General features: G+C 52.7%; 4 protein-coding genes across 11 annotated transcripts; 3 read left to right on the top strand and 1 right to left on the bottom strand.

The window, feature by feature from the left end:
- The first annotated feature begins 7 nt into the window (after positions 1–7).
- On the top strand, positions 8–2,874 carry Gabarap (GABA type A receptor-associated protein). Its single transcript, XM_004857380.4, has 4 exons — positions 8–750; positions 1,422–1,500; positions 1,646–1,764; positions 2,380–2,874. Exons 1-4 carry the CDS (start codon positions 661–663, stop codon positions 2,443–2,445), a joined length of 354 nt encoding a protein of 117 aa, XP_004857437.1. The 5' UTR covers positions 8–660; the 3' UTR covers positions 2,446–2,874.
- Positions 2,875–3,722: 848 nt separating this feature from the next.
- On the top strand, positions 3,723–7,878 carry Phf23 (PHD finger protein 23). 6 transcript variants are annotated; one of them, XM_004857378.4, is made up of 5 exons: positions 3,723–3,941; positions 5,455–5,486; positions 5,603–5,695; positions 6,379–7,219; positions 7,314–7,878. In XM_004857378.4, exons 1-5 carry the CDS (start codon positions 3,908–3,910, stop codon positions 7,526–7,528), a joined length of 1,215 nt encoding a protein of 404 aa, XP_004857435.1. In that variant the 5' UTR covers positions 3,723–3,907; the 3' UTR covers positions 7,529–7,878. The 6 variants fall into 6 exon arrangements, with proteins under 6 accessions (XP_004857435.1, XP_087047859.1, XP_087047857.1 ...); XM_087191733.1 differs by having other exon boundaries at positions 3,739–3,941; positions 5,580–5,695; XM_087191731.1 differs by lacking the exon at positions 3,723–3,941 and adding an exon at positions 4,585–4,683.
- Positions 7,879–8,618: 740 nt separating this feature from the next.
- On the top strand, positions 8,619–16,601 carry Dvl2 (dishevelled segment polarity protein 2). Its single transcript, XM_013076917.3, has 15 exons — positions 8,619–9,069; positions 11,359–11,428; positions 11,727–11,872; positions 12,000–12,097; positions 12,232–12,367; positions 12,486–12,576; positions 12,697–12,766; positions 12,870–13,009; positions 13,092–13,168; positions 13,881–13,948; positions 14,119–14,247; positions 14,342–14,473; positions 14,602–14,781; positions 15,212–15,430; positions 15,572–16,601. The coding sequence occupies exons 1-15, from the start codon at positions 8,876–8,878 to the stop codon at positions 16,018–16,020; spliced, it is 2,199 nt and encodes a 732-aa protein (XP_012932371.1). The 5' UTR covers positions 8,619–8,875; the 3' UTR covers positions 16,021–16,601.
- A 69-nt stretch (positions 16,602–16,670) lies between these two features.
- Acadvl (acyl-CoA dehydrogenase very long chain) lies at positions 16,671–22,074 on the bottom strand. 3 transcript variants are annotated; one of them, XM_013076822.3, is made up of 20 exons: positions 21,889–22,074; positions 21,739–21,814; positions 21,395–21,460; positions 21,239–21,311; positions 21,088–21,152; positions 20,860–20,994; positions 20,280–20,424; positions 19,906–20,035; positions 19,684–19,809; positions 19,128–19,326; positions 18,770–18,874; positions 18,228–18,314; positions 18,077–18,139; positions 17,889–17,990; positions 17,714–17,811; positions 17,537–17,609; positions 17,382–17,454; positions 17,231–17,303; positions 17,060–17,135; positions 16,671–16,985 (listed from the first exon to the last, which is right to left on the bottom strand). In XM_013076822.3, exons 1-20 carry the CDS (start codon positions 21,948–21,950, stop codon positions 16,845–16,847), a joined length of 1,968 nt encoding a protein of 655 aa, XP_012932276.2. In that variant the 5' UTR covers positions 21,951–22,074; the 3' UTR covers positions 16,671–16,844. The 3 variants fall into 3 exon arrangements, with proteins under 3 accessions (XP_012932276.2, XP_087047855.1, XP_021094156.2); XM_087191729.1 differs by having other exon boundaries at positions 18,261–18,314; XM_021238497.2 differs by lacking the exon at positions 19,684–19,809.
- Between the last annotated feature and the right edge of the window lie 1,124 nt (positions 22,075–23,198).

Here is a 23,198-nt window from a genome sequence, read left to right as displayed (position 1 = left end):
ATGGCCTAGTCCCTTCCGATGGGACCTTATCGCCAGTTCCTATTGGTCCGTTTATTCCTAGACCCTAGGCGTTCTATACGTCTGTCCAAACATGTTTTCTTTCATACTTTGAGTCCATCTTTGCCACTTGGGTACTACTTTGTTTTGGTGTCAACGGCCGCCTTCTGCGTAGCAACACGTTTCGTGAATAGCCTGTAATTGTTTCACCTTTTCTGTTTTCGCAAAGAAATTCTGGAGAACCAGATCTCATGATTATCATCTAACCCATTTCATCTCTACCTTCGTGGGGAGGGACAGATCGAGAAATGGTTTTCAGTTATTTTCAGTTATCACCGATAACAAAAGCCAACCTCCTTTGCTACGTCGCCTGCGCAGCCCGCAAGTTGATTCCAAAGCGATTACGCTAATGACGTGAGGTGGGGGGCGGACAGTGGGTGGTGCTACGATAGCGGCGTTAGCTGCCGGGCTACTGGCGTATCTTAGCAGGAGGGGAAGGTCGGGAAGGTCGGGGGTGGGGTTGGTGAATAGGGAAGTGGCGCAAATTCGTGGATCGCTCCGCTGAGTCCGCCCGTTCGTCGCTGCTATCACCGCCGCCCCCTGTCCCGGCCCCCCCTCCCGGGTTTCCTCAGGTTAGCTCGGTCCAACCCGGTTCCCGGGAGGATGAAGTTCGTGTACAAAGAGGAGCATCCGTTCGAGAAGCGCCGCTCTGAGGGCGAGAAGATCCGAAAAAAATATCCGGACCGGGTTCCGGTGAGGACAGTAGCTAAGGCCGCGGCAAGGGACGCTGACGCCGCAGTCTGGGTTTGGATCTGGGACCTACGCGCGGGAGTCAGGCTACCATCTGTGGTGGGGCTGGGAGTGACCCTGAAACTGCTATCCCTAGGACTAGGGGTTGAAAGGAATGGAGTAGCAGTAGAGCTGGGGGAGAGTGGATGTGGATGGGAGAGAGAGAAGCTTTGGCAATCCTGAGTGGAGACCTTAAATTTTGACAGGCTGAGCGTCACAGACATGGTCATTTTCCTAGCTAGCTAGATTTTCAACACTGACTCTGTAGTCGGCCCAGAGGAGTCATCAGGCTTCTCTGGTTAAGGTAGTTATTTATCATGACTCGCCATTCAGGGATTGATCCTGGATATTTAGATAAGCCAAGTGGGGTCAGTATCTCTGGAATTACTGCTACACCTCGTGTACAGAGACAAAGAAGTGAGTCTGGAGTAGGTGTAAGTACTGGGAATATAATACCTTGAGTTCTTGACAAGTAGAGCTATGGGCTGTATTCCTTATGTCAACTAATTTTTTTTTTTTTTTTTTTTTTGGTACCGAGGATTGAACTCAGGACCTTGTGCTTACGAGGCTGGCACGGTGCCACTGAGCTAAATCCCCAGCCCATGTCAACTAATTTTTATTTCCTCTTTTATCAGGTGATAGTAGAAAAGGCTCCCAAAGCTCGGATAGGGGACCTGGACAAAAAGAAGTACCTGGTGCCTTCTGATCTCACAGGTGGGAACCTGACCCAAGAGCCAAATTTGCTTCCTGTGGGAGTGCCTTTAGTGCTGGGGGGCGGGGCGGGGGCTCCACCTACCAGCAGATCTTCTGAAGGCGTTTATGATCTCTGTGACTTTCTTGCATCTTATATCTTTGGCAGTTGGTCAGTTCTACTTCTTAATCCGGAAGCGGATTCATCTCCGAGCTGAGGACGCCTTGTTTTTCTTTGTCAACAATGTCATTCCACCCACCAGTGCCACAATGGGTCAGCTATACCAGGTGTGGTGCCTAGGAAGTAGTGGAGAGGAATCTTGGGAGAGCTTGATAGGAAGAAAGTACTAGGTCACCAGTTCTTCGACCAACTGGCATGCTTGCCGTAAAATTTCATGATTGTCCTGGATTGGTATTTGGACAGAGCAGTCAAAGTAGAGAGAAGGGAGAGACCAAACCAGTAAGCTGGAGAAACTGTTTTGATGGAGATTATATCCAGGTTCCTCTTCCCGTTCCAAGGTGTCAGAGAGCAGTTTGAGATCTTTCCGCTCAGGACTGCTGCAGGGATAATACTGTTTGACTGCTAGGGTCTGGTCAGTGGGGCACTTTGGTGGTGGGATGGGTTGGGGTTGGGAGGTAGACTTTAAAAAGAATAGTTCCTTGCTGTGCAAGTGCAAGGACCCGAGTTCGATCCCCGGTACCAAAAAACAAACAAAAAGAATGGTTCTTGGGGCCAGGGATTTAGCTCAGTGGTTTCACTGCCTGCTGCGCAAGTGCAAGGACCTGAGTTTGATTCCCGGTACCAAAAAAAAAAATTGGTTCTTGAAGAATGTGTCTAGATGGTGAGTGTGGTTCAAGTTACTGAGGGGTGTTGTGTGAACAGGATTTTTGTTTTCATCTTAGGAACACCATGAAGAAGACTTCTTTCTCTACATTGCCTACAGTGATGAAAGTGTCTACGGTCTGTGAAGCTGCTACCCCTGAGATGGGGGGTTCCATTCTACGAAGAGAGAGGTGGCACCCCTTCCCTGATCTTCACTTCCTTCAAGCTCAAACATCACCTCCCTTCTTCAGGACCTGCACTTCTTAAAAGATTAAGGCTTTCTATCCAGCCCCTCTTAGCAGGAGGGGTAATAGTGGACATGGCCTTTTGTACCTCTCCTTTCTTCCCCTTTCTTTACCATCCTTTCCCACTGTGCTTTATACTTCTTGATTGTCAATCTCTGTCACACCCAGTGATTGTTTTGGTTTCTCTTCCCTTTCTAACTGTCCAGGGAGTTGAGAACCCCAACAATCCCTTTCACAACCTTCTTTTTTGGGGGTAATGAGAGGGATTGAAATTGTGGGGGAGGGAGTAGGAATCATATCAATAAAGAGGAAACCACCAATTGAACTGAATTTTGCCTTGTGTTGTCTCCCTCTTTTTTTTAGTTTCAAAGGTATCCTGGGCTTCAGTGGTGTGGAAAGAGAAAGAGCCGGTGTAGGTTGGAGGAATAGAGATATATTTTATTTATTTGTTGATAGACAGTTCCCTCTCTGCATAACAAAGTGCATTTATATTGTGAGTGAAATACTAGCTTTATATATATGTGTATTGGGTTCTGTTGTAAAAACTAGTTTTTTTTACTGTGAGTTCCTGTGGAGAAAGTTTGGAAGTCTTTTTAGATAACCTAGTTTGTCATTCTGGATTAAGGAAGAGATGTTCATGTGTAGGAGGCGGTAAAAGAACTCTTCAGTTGCATGTCACTTGCAGACTTTGTCCCTGCATGTGCGAGCCAGTGAAGTGGAAACCCAGGGTGGAAGACTGGGAGGAGGGAGCCATTATCATCAAGGGAACTTCATCTCCCAGTAATCATTTCTCCGCCTGGCCGGAAGTGGGGCGTTCCCCCGGGAAGAAAGAAGGTGCAGAATGAGGCCTTACGGTGGCCCAGAGTTCTAATCCCTTCTTCCTTGGTCCCGCCCAGCCTACATTTCCCAGGAACCTGTACGCGCTCTTCCACTTACCCCCTTTCTCCCGATATCCCCGCCACTCCCGGGAGGCAGGGAGCGGCTTATTGCGCCTGCGCCATCCTGTGGCTTGCTGGGAATTGAGGTTCCGGAGAATCACGCGTTCCCCTTTCCGCTGCCCACGGAGGAACTACAAACCCCTTGGTGCACTGCGCGTCGGCGCCGGGGAGGGGGAAGAAGAGGAGAGAGGAGGGAGGAGGAGGGAACAGGCGGCCGGCGGCGCGGGGGGAGGGGGCCCGGTCCGGGAGTGCGGGAGGCGGTGGTAAAGGGTGGTGGCGGCAGCGGCTAGCGGACTGAAGTCTTAACCTGGTCGAAGCAGACACTGCTGTGCAGCGAGGCAATAGGAGTACCGAACACCAGAGGCAGCACCGGGATCTTTGGTTTAGGGGAGGGGGGCGCCGGACCGGGAGGAGGGGAGGGGGCGATGCTGGAAGCCATGGCGGAACCCAGTCCCGAAGGTGAGCTCTCGACCGGCTCAGGGCAGACGGAAGGCGGGCGATGAATCAATTGGCAAACTTGGAGGTCGAGCCCCGAGCTCAGCGGCAGAGTGCGGGGAAGGGTCGGGGGCCTGGTCCTGGAGGTGGGAGAGCGACTAGTTGAGAGACGTTAGAGAAAGGAGTGGGAGACTGGGTCGAGATAGTTGGAGATCAGGCACTGTGTGTGGGGGGCAGGGGGTAGGAGCTGGAAACTCTGAGCTTCGGGGGTTAGGGGCCAAAAGGGCCTCGCATTGGTTGGGGCCCAGGAGCTGGGCGGTTGGGGGAATCTGGGTGCAGGAGAGTTGAGGAGGGAGAACGCAGCAGAGGAGTGAGGGGCCCAGTAGTTGCCCGAGGTGGGGGAGTTTGTGACGGTGGTGCCGGCGCTCCTAGTAGTTGCCGCCAGAGATAGCCTGGTGATTGTTAGGAAGAGTGGGCAGGTAGTTGTGGGGAGAAGAGGGGGTCTGGTATTGTCTGTGGTGGAGAAACCTGTACTCGGGTATAGTTGTGGGGCGAGAAAGCCGGGAAGCAAAGCGAGCTGGGTAGTTGTAGGGGGCAGTGGGGCGGGGTGGGGGGGTTAAGACCGGCTACTTGCGCGCGCGCGCGCGGGGGGGGGTCGACAAGGGTTAGAGCCAGGGAGTTGCGGAGGGTGAAGGCAGCGGGGACTGCCGTAGAGTAGCCGGTTGAGGGGAGGGGGCTAGAGTTGGGTCCGTAGCCCGGCGACTTGGTGAATACGGGGGCGGGGGGGCGGCGGCCGGGGGCAGGGAGAGCTCGGAACAGGGCCCGGGGGCCCGGCGGGGAGCCCGAGAGCTCTAGACGGGGAGGGGCCAAAGCCCCGGATGGGGGCGGAGGGACGGCGAAATTGTGGGGAGCGCGGTGCGGTGGGGGGGCAGGTGGGGCCGCGTCCGGGTTCGAGCTCTCAGGTCTGTCCCGGACGCGAAGTAGCTAGCTTTGAGTGTATGTGCCCGTGTGTTTGTGATGGGGGTGAGGGGCGCGTCCGGCCTCGTGCTCGAGTAGAAGGGGCCGGAGGGCGGGGAGCGGCTCAGCGTGGTCATCCTGGACCCTGGGGGCCGGCGGGCTGCGTGTGCGATCTCCGATGGCCCGGGGCGGTGGAGTGCGGCTGGGTAGGGACTCGGGGTTCTGGGCGCGTGTGAAGGACGGGGGCGGGCGGTGGCTCGAGCTCGGCCCCGGGAGCGGTATGGCGGGTGGGGCGCTGAGAGATCCGAGTAGACTGGAGAAGCCGTGAGGGGGGGCGGGGCGCTCGGCCTCTGGTTGGGGGAAGGGGAGCGCTATAGCGAGGCCCAAGAGGGCGCCGCGCCCAGGCTCCGCCCCTCGGGGTGGAAGGGGGAGCAGGGGCGGGTCCAGGCTAGCTGGGGGCCTGCTGGCCAGGCCGAGACTTGGAAGAGAAGGGGTTTATTTGGGACCTCCACGGTTCAGAGGTAGGATTTTACACATCTTGTTTCCTAGTCCCTTGACTAAGCTTTTATTGCTTCCACAGATCCACCTCCGACTCTTAAGCCAGAGACTCAGGTAAGACGTCCCTTGCCTGCGTAGGCTAGTAACACTACCTGACAATGCTCCCCTCCTGCTTAGACGCCCTCTTAAATTTGTGTCTGGCTTCAGTGGGATCCATGCTTCCTTTCTAGCCACCAGAGAAACGCCGGAGAACAATTGAGGATTTCAACAAATTCTGCAGTTTTGTCTTGGCTTATGCTGGCTACATCCCCCCTAGCAAAGAGGTAGGAATAAGAGAACAACTAATTTGAGGCAGGATTGTATTACTTTGGAGAAGCAGTACCTAAAGTGATTTGTGTTAGGGAAATTGGAAGCTCTTAAGAGTTGTGATGGGAAAGCTGGAGTAGGGTGAGAGAATAGAAGCCGTGCGGGGGGGGGGGCGGGCGGGCAGGGCAGTAGATGCTGACTTGAGTAGAAGTGATAGAGGAGATTTTGAAGCATTGGCCAAGAATTTGGAATCTTTTTTGTTCCTTTAATAAAAAGTGTTTATAGGTATACCTTAGGGAACTGGAAATGGTAACAATTGAGGCTGTAAAGGAACAAGGCTAAAGAAATAGAGCTTCGGGGCCGGGGATGTAGCTCAGCGGAGCTGTGCCTGCCTGGTAAGCACAAGGTCCTGAGTTTGATTCCCAGTTTCGGAGAAAAAAAATAACAGCATTGGACTGGGGAGGGGGTAGTGTTCTAAAGCCAGGGCAGGGAGAATTGGGATGCCTAGAACTTTCCGGCAGCAATAAGGTTGCCATGAGGAGAACTGGTAGCAATTGGAGTGAAAAATCTTGAGTACAATGAGATTTCGTTGTTAGGGTGAAATATTTGGGCTTATTCTAATCCCTGTTGTTCAGGGCAGGTTTGTGGAGGGCTAAGGTGATACTAGGTTCCTGCTCACTGTGGTCTCCCTCTTTTTAAGGAAAGTGACTGGCCAGCCTCTGGCTCTAGCTCTCCATTGAGAGGTGAGAGTGCAGCAGACAGTGATGGCTGGGACTCAGCCCCTTCAGATCTTCGTACCATCCAGACCTTTGTTAAGAAAGCAAAGTCATCCAAAAGAAGGGCAGCTCAAGCAGGTCCCACCCATCCAGGACCCCCAAGGTCCACTTTCTCTCGTCTGCAGGCCCCTGACAGTGCCACCCTGCTTGAGAAGATGAAGCTCAAGGACTCTCTCTTTGATCTGGATGGGCCCAAAGTGGCAACTCCACTATCCCCCACATCCCTAACACATACCTCTCGGCCCCCTGCTGCTCTCACCCCTGTGCCCCTTTCCCAAGGGGACCTCTCCCAGCCTCCTCGAAAGAAGGACCGAAAGAACCGAAAGTTGGGACCAGTAGGTGGGGCTGGCTTTGGGGTTCTTCGAAGGCCTCGGCCAGCTCCTGGGGATGGGGAAAAGAGGTCTCGTATCAAGAAGAGCAAGAAACGGAAGTTGAAAAAAGCAGACCGGGGGGATAGACTCCCACCTCCTGGGCCTCCTCGGGCACCCCCCAGTGATACAGACTCTGAAGAGGAGGAGGAGGAGGAGGAAGAGGAAGAAGAGGAGGAGGAGATGGCAGCAGTAGTTGGTGGTGAAGCCCCAGCCCCTGTGCTCCCAACGCCCCCTGAAGCCCCTAGGCCCCCTGCTGTAGTACACCCTGAAGGAGCCCCTCCCACAGACAGTGAAGGCAAAGAGGTGGGTAGCACTGAAACGAGCCAAGACGGAGATGCCAGCTCCAGTGAAGGGGAGATGCGGGTCATGGATGAAGACATCATGGTAGAATCAGGTGAGAGGTTTCGGGCATCGGAGTATGGGTTTGTGGGGTATGTTGAAGATCCCAGAGCTCAGGCAGAACACCAAACCAACCTTCTTTTCCCCAGGTGATGACTCATGGGATCTGATCACGTGTTACTGCCGAAAGCCCTTTGCAGGGCGCCCCATGATTGAGTGCAGCCTGTGTGGGACGTGGATCCACCTCTCCTGTGCTAAGATTAAGAAGACCAATGTCCCTGACTTCTTTTATTGCCAGAAATGCAAGGAACTGCGGCCAGAGTCCCGGAGGTTAGGGGGGCTTCCCAAATCTGGAGAGCCCTGATATCATCATCATCTATAGGCTGGAACTCCCGAATGACAACATGACTTGGGAACAGAGCCTCAGTGTCCTCAGCCTATCCCCTGGAGTGTGGATATTGTCCCCACTTCAAGGCAGGAATTCCCAAGGGAGACTTGTTTGGAAATGAGTGTCTGCGTTCCTAACCTTTCCTTCCTCACCAGGTGGACTTGAAATTGGACCTATTGCGGTTGGGGGTGGGAGGCTGTCTGGTTCAGTAGACACATAATCTCTCTCCCTTGGACCTGCCACCCCTCACTTTGTGGACCAGGGTTCGAATTGGGATCGGACGGTTGTGTATAAAACTAGTGTAAATATAGCACTCCTTTCCCTGACCTATTTCACTCCCCATTTATTTTCTTACATACTGGTTGTATTTTTAATTTCGGACTTACCCTTTTGAGCATGGCAGCTCAAAAGTGGAGGACCAGAGCCTGGCCAAGTGAGGAAGGCAGAAAGGTGACGATTTTCACTCACCTCTTCTGTTCGGTAACACTGGCCACCTGTTTGTACAGACAGCCTGCGTGTTGTAAATAAAACAGAGTGGGCTCTTTGTGTTTATAGCCCTTACTAACTCCTGCTTGGAAGGGTGGCTTTTGAAAAGCTGGCAGAATACTGGCTGGAGCTGGGGCTGAAAACTGCCTTTCCAGGTCTAATCTGGAGATTACCTGGTTTGGGGGTTTACCCACCCCAGCACACTTGGAGTAGCCACCCCTAGGGCCCTAACTAATTGGCTTTGCCCCTCTTCACACCTAGTCCAGGACTGGACCCCACCAAGTACTATAATCCCCACTGACTCCCTGCACAAGGACTCTTCTGCTGATCAGAGCTGCCTCTGGCTGCGCGCCCCAAGAGTTACAGCAGAGTCGGACCTTGAGGTCACTTTAGCCAGGGTGCTGGCGGCGGCGGCGGCGGCGGCGGCGGCGGCGGCGGGGGGGGGGGGGGCGGGGCGGTGCTGTAGTTTAAGGCAGTGGTCACGTGGCAGCCGCGCTGGAAAAAGGGAGGGGTCACGTGACCAGAACATTCACGTGACAAGCACTATGGACGCCGTGGGGTGGGTGGGCCCACATCACGTGGTGTGGGGAGAGGTGGGCGGGTATCTGGAGAGCGGTAGCGGGTGCGCGCGACACAGTCGTCCGTGGCTTTGGGTCGCACCCCACGACCTGCGGGTCCACGCTGCCACTCTCGTGCCCCACGCCCCTTTCTGCCCATCTCCCAAACTAGGCCGGTCTTGTCCGCGCTTGCGCGTCGGTTTTCGGGTCTGCGCAGGCGCGGCGGGGGAGTTTAGCCCGGTTGGGTGGGCGGCGAGCCCGGGAGCGCGCGGGCGAGACCATGGCGGGCAGCGGCACGGGGGGCGGTAATGTCGGGGAGACGAAGGTGATTTACCATCTGGACGAGGAAGAGACACCTTACCTGGTGAAGATCCCTGTCCCAGCCGAGCGCATCACCCTCGGCGATTTCAAGAGCGTTCTGCAGCGGCCCGCGGGCGCTAAGTACTTTTTCAAATCTATGGATCAGGATTTCGGGTGAGCTCGAGGCCTATACTATGAGAAGGACGGGGACTGTGCTAGATTGGATTGGGTAGTATTGAAAGGCATAAATGTATTCAGAGATTTTTCTGGTCTATAGTGGAATAGATTGTTTTATGCTGGGGCACCCTAAGATAGATAAAATTATGCTTGGGGACAGGCTGGGCTATACTAAATCAGGCTAGAGAATATTAGGTTACACTGGAATAGATGAAGGAATGCTGGTTTGTTTGGGGATATCTGTACTGTACTGAGGTAGACTGATATGTTCTGAGCAGTCCTGTACCATATAGATTGGGGATATTCTGTAATATCCTGGTGTAATTTGGACCATACTAGAGCAATTTGGTATATTCTGGGCTTATGCTAGGGTGGACAGGTTTGTCGTGGGACATTCTAATCTATATTATTGAGATGTTCTGGGCTGGCTTCCTGGGAGTAGAAACTTGGACCATTCTGCACTCTACTGGGTTGGACATTGTTTCTCTTGGATCCTGACATAGTTTTATTGGGTCATTCAGTACAGGGGCAAATAAGGCTGTTGGAGCCTATGCTTACTATCACAGACAACTGTATTGGGATATTGTAGTCTATATCGGGGGCAGGTAGTTGCTTGAGGGGGCACTAGGCTATACTAGAATAGATTGGGCTCTTGGGGTAATTTGGGACATTATGGGCTACACTGGGACTGTAAATAATGCAGAGTAAGCCCTTTTGTGTTTGTAGCCTTTGGGACTGAGCCCTCTGGGTACTCAATCTAAGAGTTTTTGAAGGTAGGCTGAATTAGATTGGGAAAGCCTGGGTTGGCAGGTGTGGGGTAGGTATGGTTCTGTTGGGAGACTAAGATGGTTTACCACCTGGATGAGGAAGGGATTCCTTGCCTGAGGTAGATTCTTCACCCCCACAACCATGTCACCTCCACTAGGAGAAATGAACAAACTGGACTCCAAGTAAAAAGACTGTTCAACATTGGGAGAGTGATAGTCTTGGTGTTTAAATCAAGTTCTTCTGTTTGTCAGCAGTGTAGTCTGGAGCAATTTATTTAACTTTTGTTTCTTGATTTTTCTTCTCTGTGAAATGAAGATAATCATAGTGTGAAATAATTCAGGTGTATGACATGGTAAATTCTTGATGAGTGCCAATTTTCATTGTTAGTATTGAGACTGACGAGTTCATAGACTAGGTTATAGTGATACAGAATTACCTGGAGTTGACTAAACTATGCTGAGATTGAGTTTTGTTGGGAAGAATAGCACATTATGCTGGGCAGGTTGGTAGTGACTGGGTTGTTTTGTCACATTGATAGCAAATGGACTGAGTTGTCATAAATCAGCACCCCCAGGCCATATTAGGCTAAAGGTGTCCTAATTTTGCTGGGTATTCTGGTGCATGCCTGTAATCCCAGCACTTGAGCGGCTGAGGCGGGAGGATTGCTTTGAGTTTGAGGCTAGCCTGGGTTACATAATGAGTTCAAAGCCAGCTTCAACCACATAGTGAGACTCTATTTCAAAAAACAAAAATGTCCTAATTTAAAGAGGAGTGTGTGTCTTGTGTTTGTGAATGAGCATCATGGTTCATATATTTATTTAGTCAACAAATATTTATTGACGGTTACTGAATGGCAGGGATGGTCCAGGACATGGTGTTCAATAGAATAGGTGTTAATGATTTGAAGTAGTGGTTGGAAAGTGGCAAGTCCAGTCCACTGCAAGGAACTTGTGGGAGAGATGACCCCAAGGGTGGTCTTTGGACCTGTAGGCTGAGCAGATTGCTCAGTACAGGTTTATACTAGCTTCCCTAGACCACACATTTGGACAGTTCTCCAGATGTGAATTAGAGAAAACTAAAGGGAAGTGGAAGAGTAAAGATTTATATGAGGAGTGAGCCTTTTTTTGGGCAGGTGTGTAAAGCACATGGATAGAGTTGGGGAGGCTGCATGCAAGGTTCTGGAGTTAGATATTTTAGGTAGGTGGATAACCACCAGGGATGGCCTTTGAAATTGGATTGAGAGATTTGAATCAGAGTCAAGGAAGTCTTTGGAGCAGCATTGTGCCCCTGAGGATGAGGTGGGGAGAGGAGGTGAAATAAGGAAAGGGAGGAATTGAGTCCAGAAATTTCTTGGTTATGAAAATGAGTAGTTTCAATGTAAGAGCAGACAGAGGACTTGGACAGGGCTAGAAAGAGTCAGTGTCCATGGACTGGATGGGAACTGGGAGAAGCTTTGAATGGAGATGTGGGTGGGGCTGGCTAGTCTAGTCTCTTTGACCTCTTAACATCTCTCTGCAGAGTGGTGAAGGAAGAGATTTCAGATGACAATGCGCGCCTTCCCTGCTTCAATGGAAGGGTGGTATCCTGGGTAAGGGGCCCTAAGACTCATTATCAAGTTTTTCTAAGCCCCAGCCTATTTCTGTAGCTCTCCCCTTGCCCAGTCATTGGCAGCCCTGGCTCTCTGCTTCCCTCCCTACTTGGAGAGCCAGTCATTGGGACCCCCTTTGCCTTTTTCTTCCAGAGCCTCCCAGACTGGCTACCGCTTTTTTTTGGCTTTTCTCCAGGGTCTCTGAGACCCTCTTCCCTTTCTGATGTTTTCCCTTAGTCCCTTCTCTCATACCTCATTTCCCAGTATAGCCACATTTTCTCATTTTGTACTCTCCTAGCTGGTTTCATCAGATAACTCCCAAACTGAGATGGCTCCCCTGGCCCATGAGACTCGGACAGAATTGGTGCCACCACCTCCACCATTACCCGCTTTACCACCAGAAAGGACCAGTGGCATTGGGGACTCAAGGCCTCCATCCTTCCAGTAAGTTCTCTGTATTCTTGAATCTAGGGGAAGGAGGTAAGAGGGAATCTAAACCCTTTGGGAGGAGAGGCCAAGGTTGGAGCCCTGTTCTACTGACGTGGGATGGAAACCATCTCTGCCCATCTAGCCCAAATGTGTCCAGTAGCCATGAAAATCTGGAGCCTGAAACAGAAACTGAGTCAGTCGTGTCTCTGAGGCAGGAGCGGCCTCGAAGAAGAGACAGCAGTGAGCATGGTGGTGAGGGGGGAGGGCAGGCCCTAGAGCCTAGTAGACTGGGAGCTGGGAAGGGGGTACAGGCTCCAGCCTCAGTGGGTGGAAGGGCAGGAGGCCTGGCTCCTGAGGTTCTTGTTTATATGTAGCTGGGGGCCACAGGCCTAGTGGCCCCTCAAGGCTGGAGCGCCACCTGGCTGGGTATGAGAGCTCCTCTACCCTCATGACCAGTGAGCTGGAGAGTACCAGCTTGGGGGACTCAGATGAGGATGACACCATGAGCAGGTATAGCTCCACATATCTCTTCCCAAGGCTTTGGGCCTCCTCCTTTTCTTCTTTCCTTATTTCCCTTGGCCCTGTGACCACTTCAGCCTATAAGTGCTTTGCTTCCAATCCCTGTCAGGTTTAGCAGCTCCACAGAGCAGAGCAGTGCCTCCCGTCTCCTCAAGCGCCACCGGCGACGGAGGAAACAGCGGCCACCTCGCATGGAGAGGGTAATGGGGTTCTCATGGGACCAGTGGGCCTTGGTTTAGGTGGTCTGAGGACACAGGGGCCAGGGCTTATCCCTGGAATACAGAAGGGCAGTTCAGCTCCTCTCCCTTTTCCCACCACAGACCTCGTCCTTCAGCAGTGTCACAGATTCCACAATGTCTCTCAACATCATTACAGTCACCCTCAACATGGGTATGAAGGGGTCTGGCTAGGGAAAGGGAGGACCTGGTCTTCAGAATTCTGGGGTGTATGTAATAACTGGTACTGTTCCTCCTCACACTGACTCCCTCCACAGAGAAATACAACTTCTTGGGCATCTCCATTGTGGGCCAAAGCAATGAACGTGGTGATGGAGGCATCTACATTGGCTCCATCATGAAGGGGGGCGCTGTTGCAGCTGATGGGCGGATTGAACCAGGGGACATGCTTTTGCAGGTGTGCTGCAGTGGGTTGCAGAGCTGCCTTGGACAGGGTCCGTGCCTCTCCCACTTCCTCTGAATCCCTTCTCACACTGCAGGTGAATGACATGAATTTTGAGAATATGAGCAACGACGATGCTGTGCGGGTGCTGAGGGATATTGTACACAAGCCAGGGTGAGCCTCTGAGCTGTTCTCAGGTCCATGGGCCTCTTGTTTTGAAATCTTAAAAAGTTGTGAGATGTAGCACTTAAAGTACGTGAAACAAAAATGTATAATGTAGTGAGTAATTGTAAGGGGGCTACCTTTGTTACCACCACCTGGATCATGAAACAGAAAATTGCCCATAGCCTGGATAGCCTGCCCCCTGAGTGTCCCTTTACACTCCTAACTTCCTCCCCCAGAGGTAATCACCCACTTGATTTCTTTGGTCAAGAAAGTCTTTGCACTGAGTGTGGTAGTGCACAACTGTAATCACAACACAGAGGCGGCTGGGCAGAAGGATGGCAAATTCCAGGCCATTGTGGACTACAGAGTAAGACCATGTTACAAAGCAAAACAAAACAAAATGCTCATTTCATTTGATATTTTTTCCATCCATGCATGAGCCCTGAAACAACACAGTTCAGTGTTACCTGTTTGTGCATCCTGTGAATTGAATTGTATAGCTTATACTCCCTTGTTGCACTCAGTATTTTTTTTTTAAAGCAGTACATTTTTAAGTTACCCATGTTGAGTCATTCACATTGTGGAGCCCTTCAACCTCACTTTCTCAGACCCAGTTGTGTGTGCGTCTTCTCTCTTTCTTTCTTATAATCCATTCAGTTCTGGGTCTTGACCCTTCTGAGGCCTCTTCCCCTCCCCCTGACTCTCCTTCTCTTCCCCACAGTCCCATTGTGCTGACTGTAGCCAAGTGTTGGGATCCGTCTCCCCAGGCCTACTTCACTCTCCCCCGAAGTGAGTGTTGCTCAGGCAAGGGCTGAAGCCAAGAGAACAAGGGAGGTGGGAGGTGGGGCTGGGCCTCCAGGCTTTGGGGGATGGGTTGGACTGGAGAGGGTTAAGGGAGAAGTGGAATAAGAGTGTTCATCTGAGAGAACCGATCATTTTGGTGGCTTTTTCTCACCCAGATGAGCCCATCCAGCCAATTGACCCTGCTGCCTGGGTATCACACTCTGCTGCACTGACTGGCACCTTCCCAGCTTATCCAGGCTCCTCATCCATGAGCACCATTACATCTGGATCCTCTCTGCCTGATGGTGAGCCCCCAGCCCAAAGGCCGGTCAGTTGTGGTCTGACTTCCTACCCTGTGGGAGTGGGCCTTACCTCCAATTCTCCATTGTTTCCTGTTAGGCTGTGAGGGCCGGGGACTCTCCATCCATATGGACATGGCATCTGTGACCAAGGCCATGGCAGCTCCAGAGTCTGGGTTGGAAGTCCGGGACCGCATGTGGCTCAAGATCACCATTCCAAATGCCTTTCTGGGTACTACTGGCTCATGGGCAGGTGGAATGGAAAGGGAGGGAGGATACCAAAACTGGGAATGGCACAAGCAAGGGTGAAGGTGGGAGTTGGGAGGAAAACTTGAGGCCTTCTTCTGTGGGTAATCTCAGGCTCGGATGTGGTCGACTGGCTTTATCATCATGTGGAGGGCTTTCCTGAGCGAAGGGAGGCCCGAAAATATGCCAGCGGGCTGCTGAAGGCAGGGCTCATCAGACACACTGTGAACAAGATCACGTTCTCTGAGCAGTGCTATTACGTCTTCGGGGATCTCAGTGGCGGCTGTGAGAATTGTAAGTCCCCAGCTATGGGAAAGCAGCTCAGCTTGCCTTATTCTGCCTCTCCAACTCCATCCCTTGCCCAGAAACTGCAGCCATGGCTACTGTGGATGGTTGAGTAGTCTGTGTCCTGTACAAAGGAGTATATGCTGTACTTACCAAGGGTGGAGTAAGGTCTGTCCAAGTTCTGCTGAACAAGCTATGCACCAGGAGCAAAGCTGAGCCTGGTGGGGAAAGGAGCACCCCTTCCTGAGTCCCATGGAAGCCTATGGGTTAATGGTGGCCCTGCCTGTGTCCCTGCCCTAGTAGCATAGTTTTCTGTCAGAAGCCTTTGTAACCCCATTTGACTGTCATGGGTGGCTCTGGGGAAATGGTTCCTAGATCCTTTCCATTCAATATCTTGGGGGTCTTAGACTCTGAAAAGCCGTGACTTATTGTCTTCCAGACCTTGTCACCCTATCTCTGAATGACAACGATGGCTCCAGTGGGGCTTCAGACCAAGACACTTTGGCTCCTCTGCCTGGGGCCACCCCATGGCCCCTGCTGCCCACCTTCTCTTACCAGTATCCATCCCCACACCCATATAGTCCCCAGCCCCCACCCTACCATGAGCTTTCATCGTATACCTATGGTGGAGGCAGTGCCAGCAGCCAGCACAGTGAGGGTAAGTTGCCCCCAGATACCAGTACAGGCAGGGTTTCGGGCACGGTGGAGGCAAACCAGGGAGGAGAGGCTGGAGCAGAGGCTGGGGAAGCCAGAGGATCCCATACTAAGGCTCAATTGCCCATCCCATCTACCCCTACAGGGAGCCGTAGCAGTGGGTCAACAAGAAGCGATGGGGGTGCCGGGCGCACGGGGAGGCCTGAGGAACGGGCCCCTGAGTCCAAGTCTGGCAGTGGCAGTGAGTCTGAGCCCTCCAGCCGGGGAGGCAGCCTCCGGCGGGGTGGGGATCCTGGTGGGAGTGGTGATGGGGGCCCTCCCCCATCCAGGGGCTCAACGGGGGGTGCTCCTAATCTCCGAGCTCACCCAGGGCTCCATCCCTATGGACCTCCCCCTGGCATGGCTCTCCCCTATAACCCCATGATGGTGGTCATGATGCCCCCACCTCCACCTCCTGTGCCTCCAGCGGTGCAACCCCCAGGAGCCCCTCCAGTGAGAGACCTGGGCTCTGTGCCCCCAGAATTGACAGCCAGTCGCCAAAGCTTCCACATGGCTATGGGCAACCCCAGTGAATTCTTTGTGGATGTTATGTAGAGCCCCGTGGAGGGCCATGTTAACTCTGCACCCTTGGCCTGTCCTGTATCAGCTTGGTGCTCCTGTTCTGCGACTAAGTATCTTGCCAGTCATCCTCATTGCTCCTTGCATTGCCAAGGAGTGGCCTGGCAATTGCTGCCTACCATAAGATATTGCCACTGTGACTCTCGCCAGCAGTGCCTGGTCCTCCTCCTTCCCTTAGGGGTGAATGAGGAACTTTTGGTTACTTTTAGCTTTATGTTTCTGTGTAAGCCTTTTTGGGGGATAAAATAGACTTTCTTATGTTTTGGGGGCTATTTTTTAATAGATATTTCCTCTTTTATACGAAGAATCCATGTTTCCTGGCCCCTTCTAACCCCAGAATGTGATCCCTTCTCCAGTTGCCTAGTCAGGTCTGCCCTGTGCAGGGTGGGGGATGGTCAGTGGTACCCTGGGAGGAGGAAGGGGGCCGGGCACCCTAGACAGCAGTCCAAGGAAGTTGGTTATCTGGTTTTTGAGGGCTGTGTAGCTGCCTTTGTTATCCTATTTATTTTAGTCATTTGTATAAAACACCAAATAAAACAATAGAGGCAAACTTCCCACACCTTTGGCTCCTTTCTTTGGGAGGGAGGCAGTCAGCAGATGGAAAGAACTGAGATACAGTAGCAAAGTTTCTGACTTATAAGAAACTTTATTACTTGTAAGGCAGTAAGTGCTCCTGAGAGCAGGCATAGTACTGGGATCACAGAACCTCCCTTCAGGGTGAACCAGTGTCCCCAGGAAGGAGGCCTGGGCTTTGGGTTGAGAGAAGGCACATAACCTGGCCAGGTCCTGGTCGGAAGTATTTAGAAGCCAAGGGGGTTGCTGGTGACTATGCCACCTCGTTCCACCAAGGCCTTGGAGATGCTTTTGAAGTTACGGAAGAGCTCCTGTTGGTGAGGGTCAGACTGCAAAGCAGCCATGGTCTCTCGGATCCGGGCTGCAGCCTAGAGAGAAGGAAGAAGGGGGTCAGGCTTGTGCCTTGAGCCACCTACCTACACTGAGTAGCCCCAAGGCTCACCTCAATACACCAGCTGTCACAGAGCATTTTCTCATGCTGGGCTGCAGGGTGGCCCTCACTCAGGGATCTTGAGGCCCTGGTATGAGGAAGCAGGAGGAGAAGATAACCCTGGACTATGAGCCTGGCCCAGCTCCTCTGTGGCTCAGGCTCCAACCAACCCTGCCTCCTCACCTGGAAAGAACCACCACCATGCTGTAGAGGTCAATGGCTCCATCTGCCAGACGCTGCAGCAGAAACTGTTCATCTATCAGGTAAATAGGGTAGGGTGGCGTTAGTCTGAGGGAGGGGACAGCAAGGGGGACATGGGGTAGAGGGCACTCACTGACAATTCCTTTCTTGTGCTTTATCAGCTTGGCCTCTACCACAGTGGCAAACTGCTCCAGAGCCTTCACTGCCTGAAGAGAAAGAGAAGGTCATAGGGCTCAGAGGGGCCATCCCCATCAGCCCTTCCCCTGCAGGCTCTGCCCTACTGCTCACCAGTTCACCGCTCCGACTCAACTCTGGGTGGACGACTGCACTGAGACTCAGGCCACTGCTCAGCCCTACCTGCCTGCAAGGAAGGGGGACAATGACTGGTCAGTTGCTGCATGCTGTCCTGCCTTCTCCTAGCCCCTATTCTGCCCTTTCCTAGCCTCCCAGCACACCCTAGCTTACCGCCTCAGCTGCTTGCCTGCCTCTCCTAGCAGGAGGCCAGCATTCCCAAGAGGATTCTTTAGGGCATTGCCAAGAGCAGAGAGGTCCTTTCCTTTGCCCTGTGGGAGAGGGAGGAGGGTCCAATAATCAGGACTCACTGTCCTCCCCACGCCCTTTCCCCAATTCTCCCTCTTACCATACAGCCCTGCAGAGCCACAAACAGCCGGAGAATGTCATTTGTCCCCTCAAAGATCCGGAAAATTCGAATATCTCGAAGCACACGCTCTACCCCAGGCTCCTAGCACAGAGGAAGACACATCAGCCTCTGCTGAGAGGTACCTACCCACTCTGCCTGGCCATCCCTTACAGAGGACCAACCTGTACCTTCATGAAGCCCATGCCCCCCATGATTTGGATGCACTCATCTGTCACCTTCCAGGCTGCTTCCTAGAGAGAGAGAGAGAACTAGATGAAATTGGTTTTGGAGGTGAGTTCCCAAACTGGACTCTCCCTCCCATCATGCCTGGGTCCTCACCGAGCCAAAGATTTTGCTGATGGCAGCCTCTACCTGGAAGTCTGTGTATCCTCGGTCCATGTTGGCACTCAACATGTAAGCCATTGACTGAGGTGGCATAGTTGGGACAAGGGAAGGAATATTGAAAAGAGCTGCATCAGACTCAGCCTCAATACCCAAATCTCCAAGATGAAGTCTGACTTAGTCTCCCTTCTCCCCAGGGCCTTTGCATTTACCCTCTAACTCTATGGACAGGTCAGGCACATCTAAATATCTGATCTCCTGAATCACAGGGGCTTCCAGGTACTGGAATTCTTGAAAGGGTGTGGGTAAAGGGTAAGGGTAGGGGTGGAATTAACTTCTGGTATCTCTGAGAAGCACTTTAGCAGATCAGCATTGCTCTGCCCCTTCAGAAGCTGAGGTGACTATGCCTCTCCGCATCCCCTAGGGCATTGGTGTAAAGCTGGAGACCCACTGCCCCAGGTGCTGCTGGGGGTTGTAGTCTGACTCGACTAGAAAGAAAACCATGGGAATCAAAGGAGAGGGGTGGAGTAGGCCCTCACCTCAGTCACATACTGCAGCATAGCCATCCGGGCCAGCTTTTCCTGGATCAGCCCAAAGTTGTGAATTTTATCTCCAAACTGGGTACGATTAGTAGCATGATCTACCTGGAAAAAGGCACATGTGTCCCACTATGGTTTTGCAGTTGGCCCAGGGGAGGGGCGGGGCTTGGCCGGAGAGATGGGCTTAAGCCACAACCAAGAATTCACTCCATGCTGGATGGAGACCTAAGCAAGTTTGGAGCTGCTGGCAGGGGAAGGATCTCTGGTGTAGGGAACACCTGCAAGGGAACAGGGATACATGGAAAGGTGGGCACTGTGACATATTCAGACTAGCTAGGGATTCAGGTGGGGTACTTACTGCTTTAGCAATGATGGTTTTCATGGTGCCTGCAAGGGTTGCAGCCATGCCAAACCTTCCATTGTTGAGGATGTGCACAGCAACCTTGAAGCCACCCCCCACCTCGCCCAGCACATTCTCCGACGGCACCTGTACTCCATCAAAGTACACCTCAGCTGTGTTGGAGGCCTTGATGCCCATCTTCTTCTCAGGGGGCCCACTGTGACAGGGCAGGGCAAGAAAGCCAAGGTATGAACAGGTTGCCACTGACAAAAATGGCCTCTCCATTCCTTTTACAGGGAGAAGCTGCAACTTCCACACTGTAAGTGAATACAGGGAACACTGTCTGCATACCATGTGGGCTACAGAGGCCTAGCTAGGTCCTGTTGCCCTATGTTGGGTTTTGTTGCTAGAGCCTAAACTTTGGGCCACTTCCAAACATATATCCCACAGGGAATATGCTGCCCACTTGCTTTGGCTTTTGCATATGCCCCCAAGGTGATCTGTAACTGCCACTTGCTCTGGAACTCAGTGTTGGCCCTCTCCTTGGTTCTACTTCCTCCCTAAATCCACTCACTGGGTAACACCTCCAAAGCTCCTCTCCACCACAAAAGCTGTGATCTTCTCCTTCACAACCCCCGTGGCTGCATCTGTAACTGGTGTCTTGGCAAAGACTGTGAAAATGTCTGCCAGGCCCCCATTACTGTGGAAGAATGAGGAGGCGTTAAAGAGTCTGGAGGGCTCAGTGGGGCTTGGAATTGGGCTGAGGGGGGAGAAGAGAGGAGAAATGGAACATTGCCTGATCCAAATCTTGCTTCCATTAAGGGTATAATATTTTCCGCAGGGGCTGCGCATAGCAGAGCATCGGATGGAGGCTGCATCTGAGCCACTTGAGGGCTCTGTTAGACAGAAAGCGGCCAAAGCTTCCCCTGTTGGGGAGAGAGCTCCTTTACTGGGAGTCCTCATGCACATCAAGGTCCCATCCCCCAGGCAGTTCTTCCTTAATAACCTTTGAGAGCATCCATTTTCTTTGAATTTCCCAACCAGCACACTGTGATGCCTCCCCAAAAGTTCCCCCAAGTGATGTACCCAGTTATATGGTGATCTAAATGCCAACTGGCCTAATCTGCCAACATCAGGACACCCGCACCCAGTCTCTTAGGATTGCCTTACCAGATGCCACTTTGGGGAGGTATTTTTCTTTCTGGGCCTTTGTGCCAAAGAGCAGGATGCCTTTGAAACCGATGCTCTGGTGAGCCCCCAGGGTAACGCTCACGCCAAGGTCATGCATGCCCACGATCTCTGCCAAGCGAGCGTACTGGAGAGGAAGCAGGTATCTAGAGCTGCAGCTGGCTGCATGGGGACCTGCACTGAGCAGGAAAGTATGGGCAAGAGGGCAGGGCCTGACCTGGGCCATCTCCACAGTGAATGTGAAGAGGGGAAGCAGGACCATGAAAAGGGCACAGCAGAAGATGCTGGTGTCTGTCTTGGGTTATGATAGGAGACCCTACTACCCTATCATCAAGCAGTTCCCAGGTACTTGGGAAACTGAGGTCCATTGTCCCAGGAGGCTGTATACAGACTGTGTTTTGTTGGAGGGGAGGGTTATGTACACAGCTGGGAAAGCTAACATTCCCAAGGTCCCCAACGCAGGTGCTTGGAAGAGACCACAACCCTAGCTAGGGGTGAGGAAGGAGCTGAAGAGCCAAGCTAGAGATGGGATACTGATAAGTAATAAAGAGATTACCCTCACCTGGGTGTTGCAGAGGCCCACACCGCCCAACTCACTGGGCACTTGTAGACCAAAAGCTCCAAGCTCCTTAAGGCCTTGCAAAGTGGTCTCTTCCACACACTCCAGAGTGTCGTTTTTGGCAGGATCGTTTACCTCCTGGGGAAGGCAGAGGACCTTAGATCCAGGTTTCTTTCAAGCTCCTAAACATCTCTACCCATCCCATCAGGGCCTGAATGTGTCAGTCCTCACCTCAAAGAAACGGGCCACAGGCCCCACCAGCTCTTTGAGAAACTGTGTCTGCTCCTCATTGAGCACTGATGGAATTAGGGGAAGACAGGCCAGTAAGGTGAGGCTCGCGGGAGCCCTGTTCCCAGCCAGTGCTGACTATCCCTTTCCTTACCGGATGGGTATGGGAACACCTGATCAGTGGTGAGCTGGCCTTTGAACATCCCCACAGCAAAGGACTTAGATTCCTGGGCAGAGAGAAAAGACTTTCAGACAGTTGGCAGGGGTGGGTCTACCCTAGTATACATCGACCCGACCTCAGGGCCACTACCGCGTTGGCCGGTTTTGCCCCGGTTGAAGCATCAGAAGAGAGAGAATCCGATTTGTCCGGAACTGCCTGGGTAAAGAATAAAGGGGTGGTTAGCTAGGCAGGGAAAAGAGATTCCAGTGTGCAGAAGAAAGCTCAGGGGAAGAGCTGGCTATGGGGGTTGTTGGATGGACCCAGTGCCTTTCCCGTAGTTTCATTCTAGGGCACCCTGGCTTACCCTTTCCCCTACTTTCGGTGCCAGAGCTGTCAGGAGGTGACTGGGATAAAAAGGGAGACACCTGCCGGCGGCAGTGTGGTGGGGCCTAGGCGGAACCCCAGAACCCCCTCACAAGGTCCAAGTTACTTACCTGGGTGGTCCCACTGGCACAGGGTCGCAGGGCAAGGCCAGGCCGGGGCTGCCCGAAGACAGCACTGGGCTGAGACCTGTGGGGAGGAGGGATTCAGTTCTGACTCGGTCTCCAGGCCCGCTGTCCTGTTCCTTCCTGTCATGTACAGACCTTCGGCTCCCTAATCTCAACAGCTGCCGCCCCACGCTCGGAGTCATCCAAGCCGTCTGCATCTCCAAGCCGCTCCAGCAGCCGTCGCCTTGCGATGATGTCCTAGCTCTCCCTCCAGCCTAACCGAGGCTCGGTGCCCCGACCCTGACTCATCCTCCATAATGCACCGCGCGGCGGTGGGCGGAGCTTTCGGGCGCCACGGCATGCTGGGAGCTGTAGTTACGGGCCGCCACCGGCCCCTGCAGTGTGGCTGACCCAGTGTGATTTCCATGCGTTCCTTGTCTCCCCCAAACTCCTTCATTCCGCCCGTCTGACGCAGATCTAGTCCTCTGAAAGGGTGATGGACTAGAATGGAAGGAGGAGGGAGGAGCCTAGGTGACTGCAGCCAGAAGAGATGGACTGGAGGGAGGACTTCCTAAGTGAAGTTAGAAGGAAGAAGTGGAAAGACAAAAGTCTAAGGTAGAAGCCAGAGTCAGAGGCATGGAAAGATGATTCTTTGAGGTTCTTCATGAAATCTGTCTCTGCCAACACAAAAGGAAGGAGAATGGTTAGGTGGCAGACTCAAGCTGGAATGTGTCCCTGAAGAGCAAATTCTCCTGAGACCTAGATGTCACTAACTCTCAAAAGTGAGCAGTTAGGAGTGAACCTCTGGCTTCATTACCTCTCCCTTAGTGCCTCTGAGAGCTTCCTAATTATCTCTGCCTTCTTGTTTCTTTCAGAGACCCTGTTCCCAGGCTAGACCTTGGGGTAGATGAACTCTTCCCAGGCCTGAGAATTGTAGGAATTCTTTATGTTCATCCTCCCTGCTTCTCTAGCTCTAGGTCAAGGTGTCCCAAGAAATACATAACCTTCTTTCTGCAATTCTCATCGAGGTTAGCCCTGGGAGGAAAGAGAAGTGGGCTCAGCTTCCTTTCTATGAGCAGCTGGGCCCTCTGTGGTGGAGACCTTCTTTCCAACTCCTCAGGAGAGTGTAGCTATATTATGCCTGCCTTTGAGGAGGGGGTCAAAGGTGTGTGGAGCAAGGTGGTGGCTGGCTCTTGTGCTTGGCGACCTAGGGAAGAATGGGACAGCCTGTCTGTTCAGACATTGTGTACTTTACCTAACGGCTAGGGCTAGAATTGAGTGGAGAGAAGGCAGCTCAACTCCAATCCTGGCGGATTAGGGAGATTAAAGTGAGACAAGAGAGAGACGTCTCAGAGCCCAAGAGGTGAAAAACAAGGGTCTTTGTGGAGGGAAGGCCTGGCAGTGTAGTGGCAGGCAAGGACTTGGGGATCTTTCTCTCTGAATCTTTCCATGAAGTTTGGGGTGAA

The sequence above is a fragment of the Heterocephalus glaber genome, unplaced genomic scaffold (genome assembly GCF_053883595.1).
Source record: "Heterocephalus glaber isolate CG9 unplaced genomic scaffold, H.glaber_assembly_v1.0 deba00001564, whole genome shotgun sequence".
Lineage (NCBI taxonomy): Eukaryota > Metazoa > Chordata > Mammalia > Rodentia > Bathyergidae > Heterocephalus > Heterocephalus glaber.
The sequence above is the reverse complement of the archived record's forward strand: the minus strand, read 5'-3'. Positions and strand labels throughout refer to the sequence as shown.

Coding starts and splice junctions, on each gene's coding strand:
- Gabarap (XM_004857380.4), top strand. CDS start 661: ATGAAGTTCGTGTACAAAGAGGAGCATCCGTTCGAGAAGCGCCGCTCT. Junction 751..1,421: donor AATATCCGGACCGGGTTCCG/GTGAGGACAGTA, acceptor CTCTTTTATCAG/GTGATAGTAGAAAAGGCTCC. Junction 1,501..1,645: donor GGTGCCTTCTGATCTCACAG/GTGGGAACCTGA, acceptor TATCTTTGGCAG/TTGGTCAGTTCTACTTCTTA.
- Dvl2 (XM_013076917.3), top strand. CDS start 8,876: ATGGCGGGCAGCGGCACGGGGGGCGGTAATGTCGGGGAGACGAAGGTG. Junction 9,070..11,358: donor TCTATGGATCAGGATTTCGG/GTGAGCTCGAGG, acceptor ATCTCTCTGCAG/AGTGGTGAAGGAAGAGATTT. Junction 12,577..12,696: donor GGCCACCTCGCATGGAGAGG/GTAATGGGGTTC, acceptor TTCCCACCACAG/ACCTCGTCCTTCAGCAGTGT.
- Phf23 (XM_004857378.4), top strand. CDS start 3,908: ATGCTGGAAGCCATGGCGGAACCCAGTCCCGAAG. Junction 5,696..6,378: donor ACATCCCCCCTAGCAAAGAG/GTAGGAATAAGA, acceptor CCTCTTTTTAAG/GAAAGTGACTGGCCAGCCTC. Junction 7,220..7,313: donor AGACATCATGGTAGAATCAG/GTGAGAGGTTTC, acceptor TCTTTTCCCCAG/GTGATGACTCATGGGATCTG.
- Acadvl (XM_013076822.3), bottom strand. CDS start 21,950: ATGCAGACGGCTTGGATGACTCCGAGCGTGGGGCGGCAGCTGTTGAGA. Junction 20,995..21,087: donor CTGTGGCCCGTTTCTTTGAG/GTGAGGACTGAC, acceptor TGCCTTCCCCAG/GAGGTAAACGATCCTGCCAA. Junction 18,315..18,769: donor TGCTGCAGTATGTGACTGAG/GTGAGGGCCTAC, acceptor ATGCCACCTCAG/TCAATGGCTTACATGTTGAG.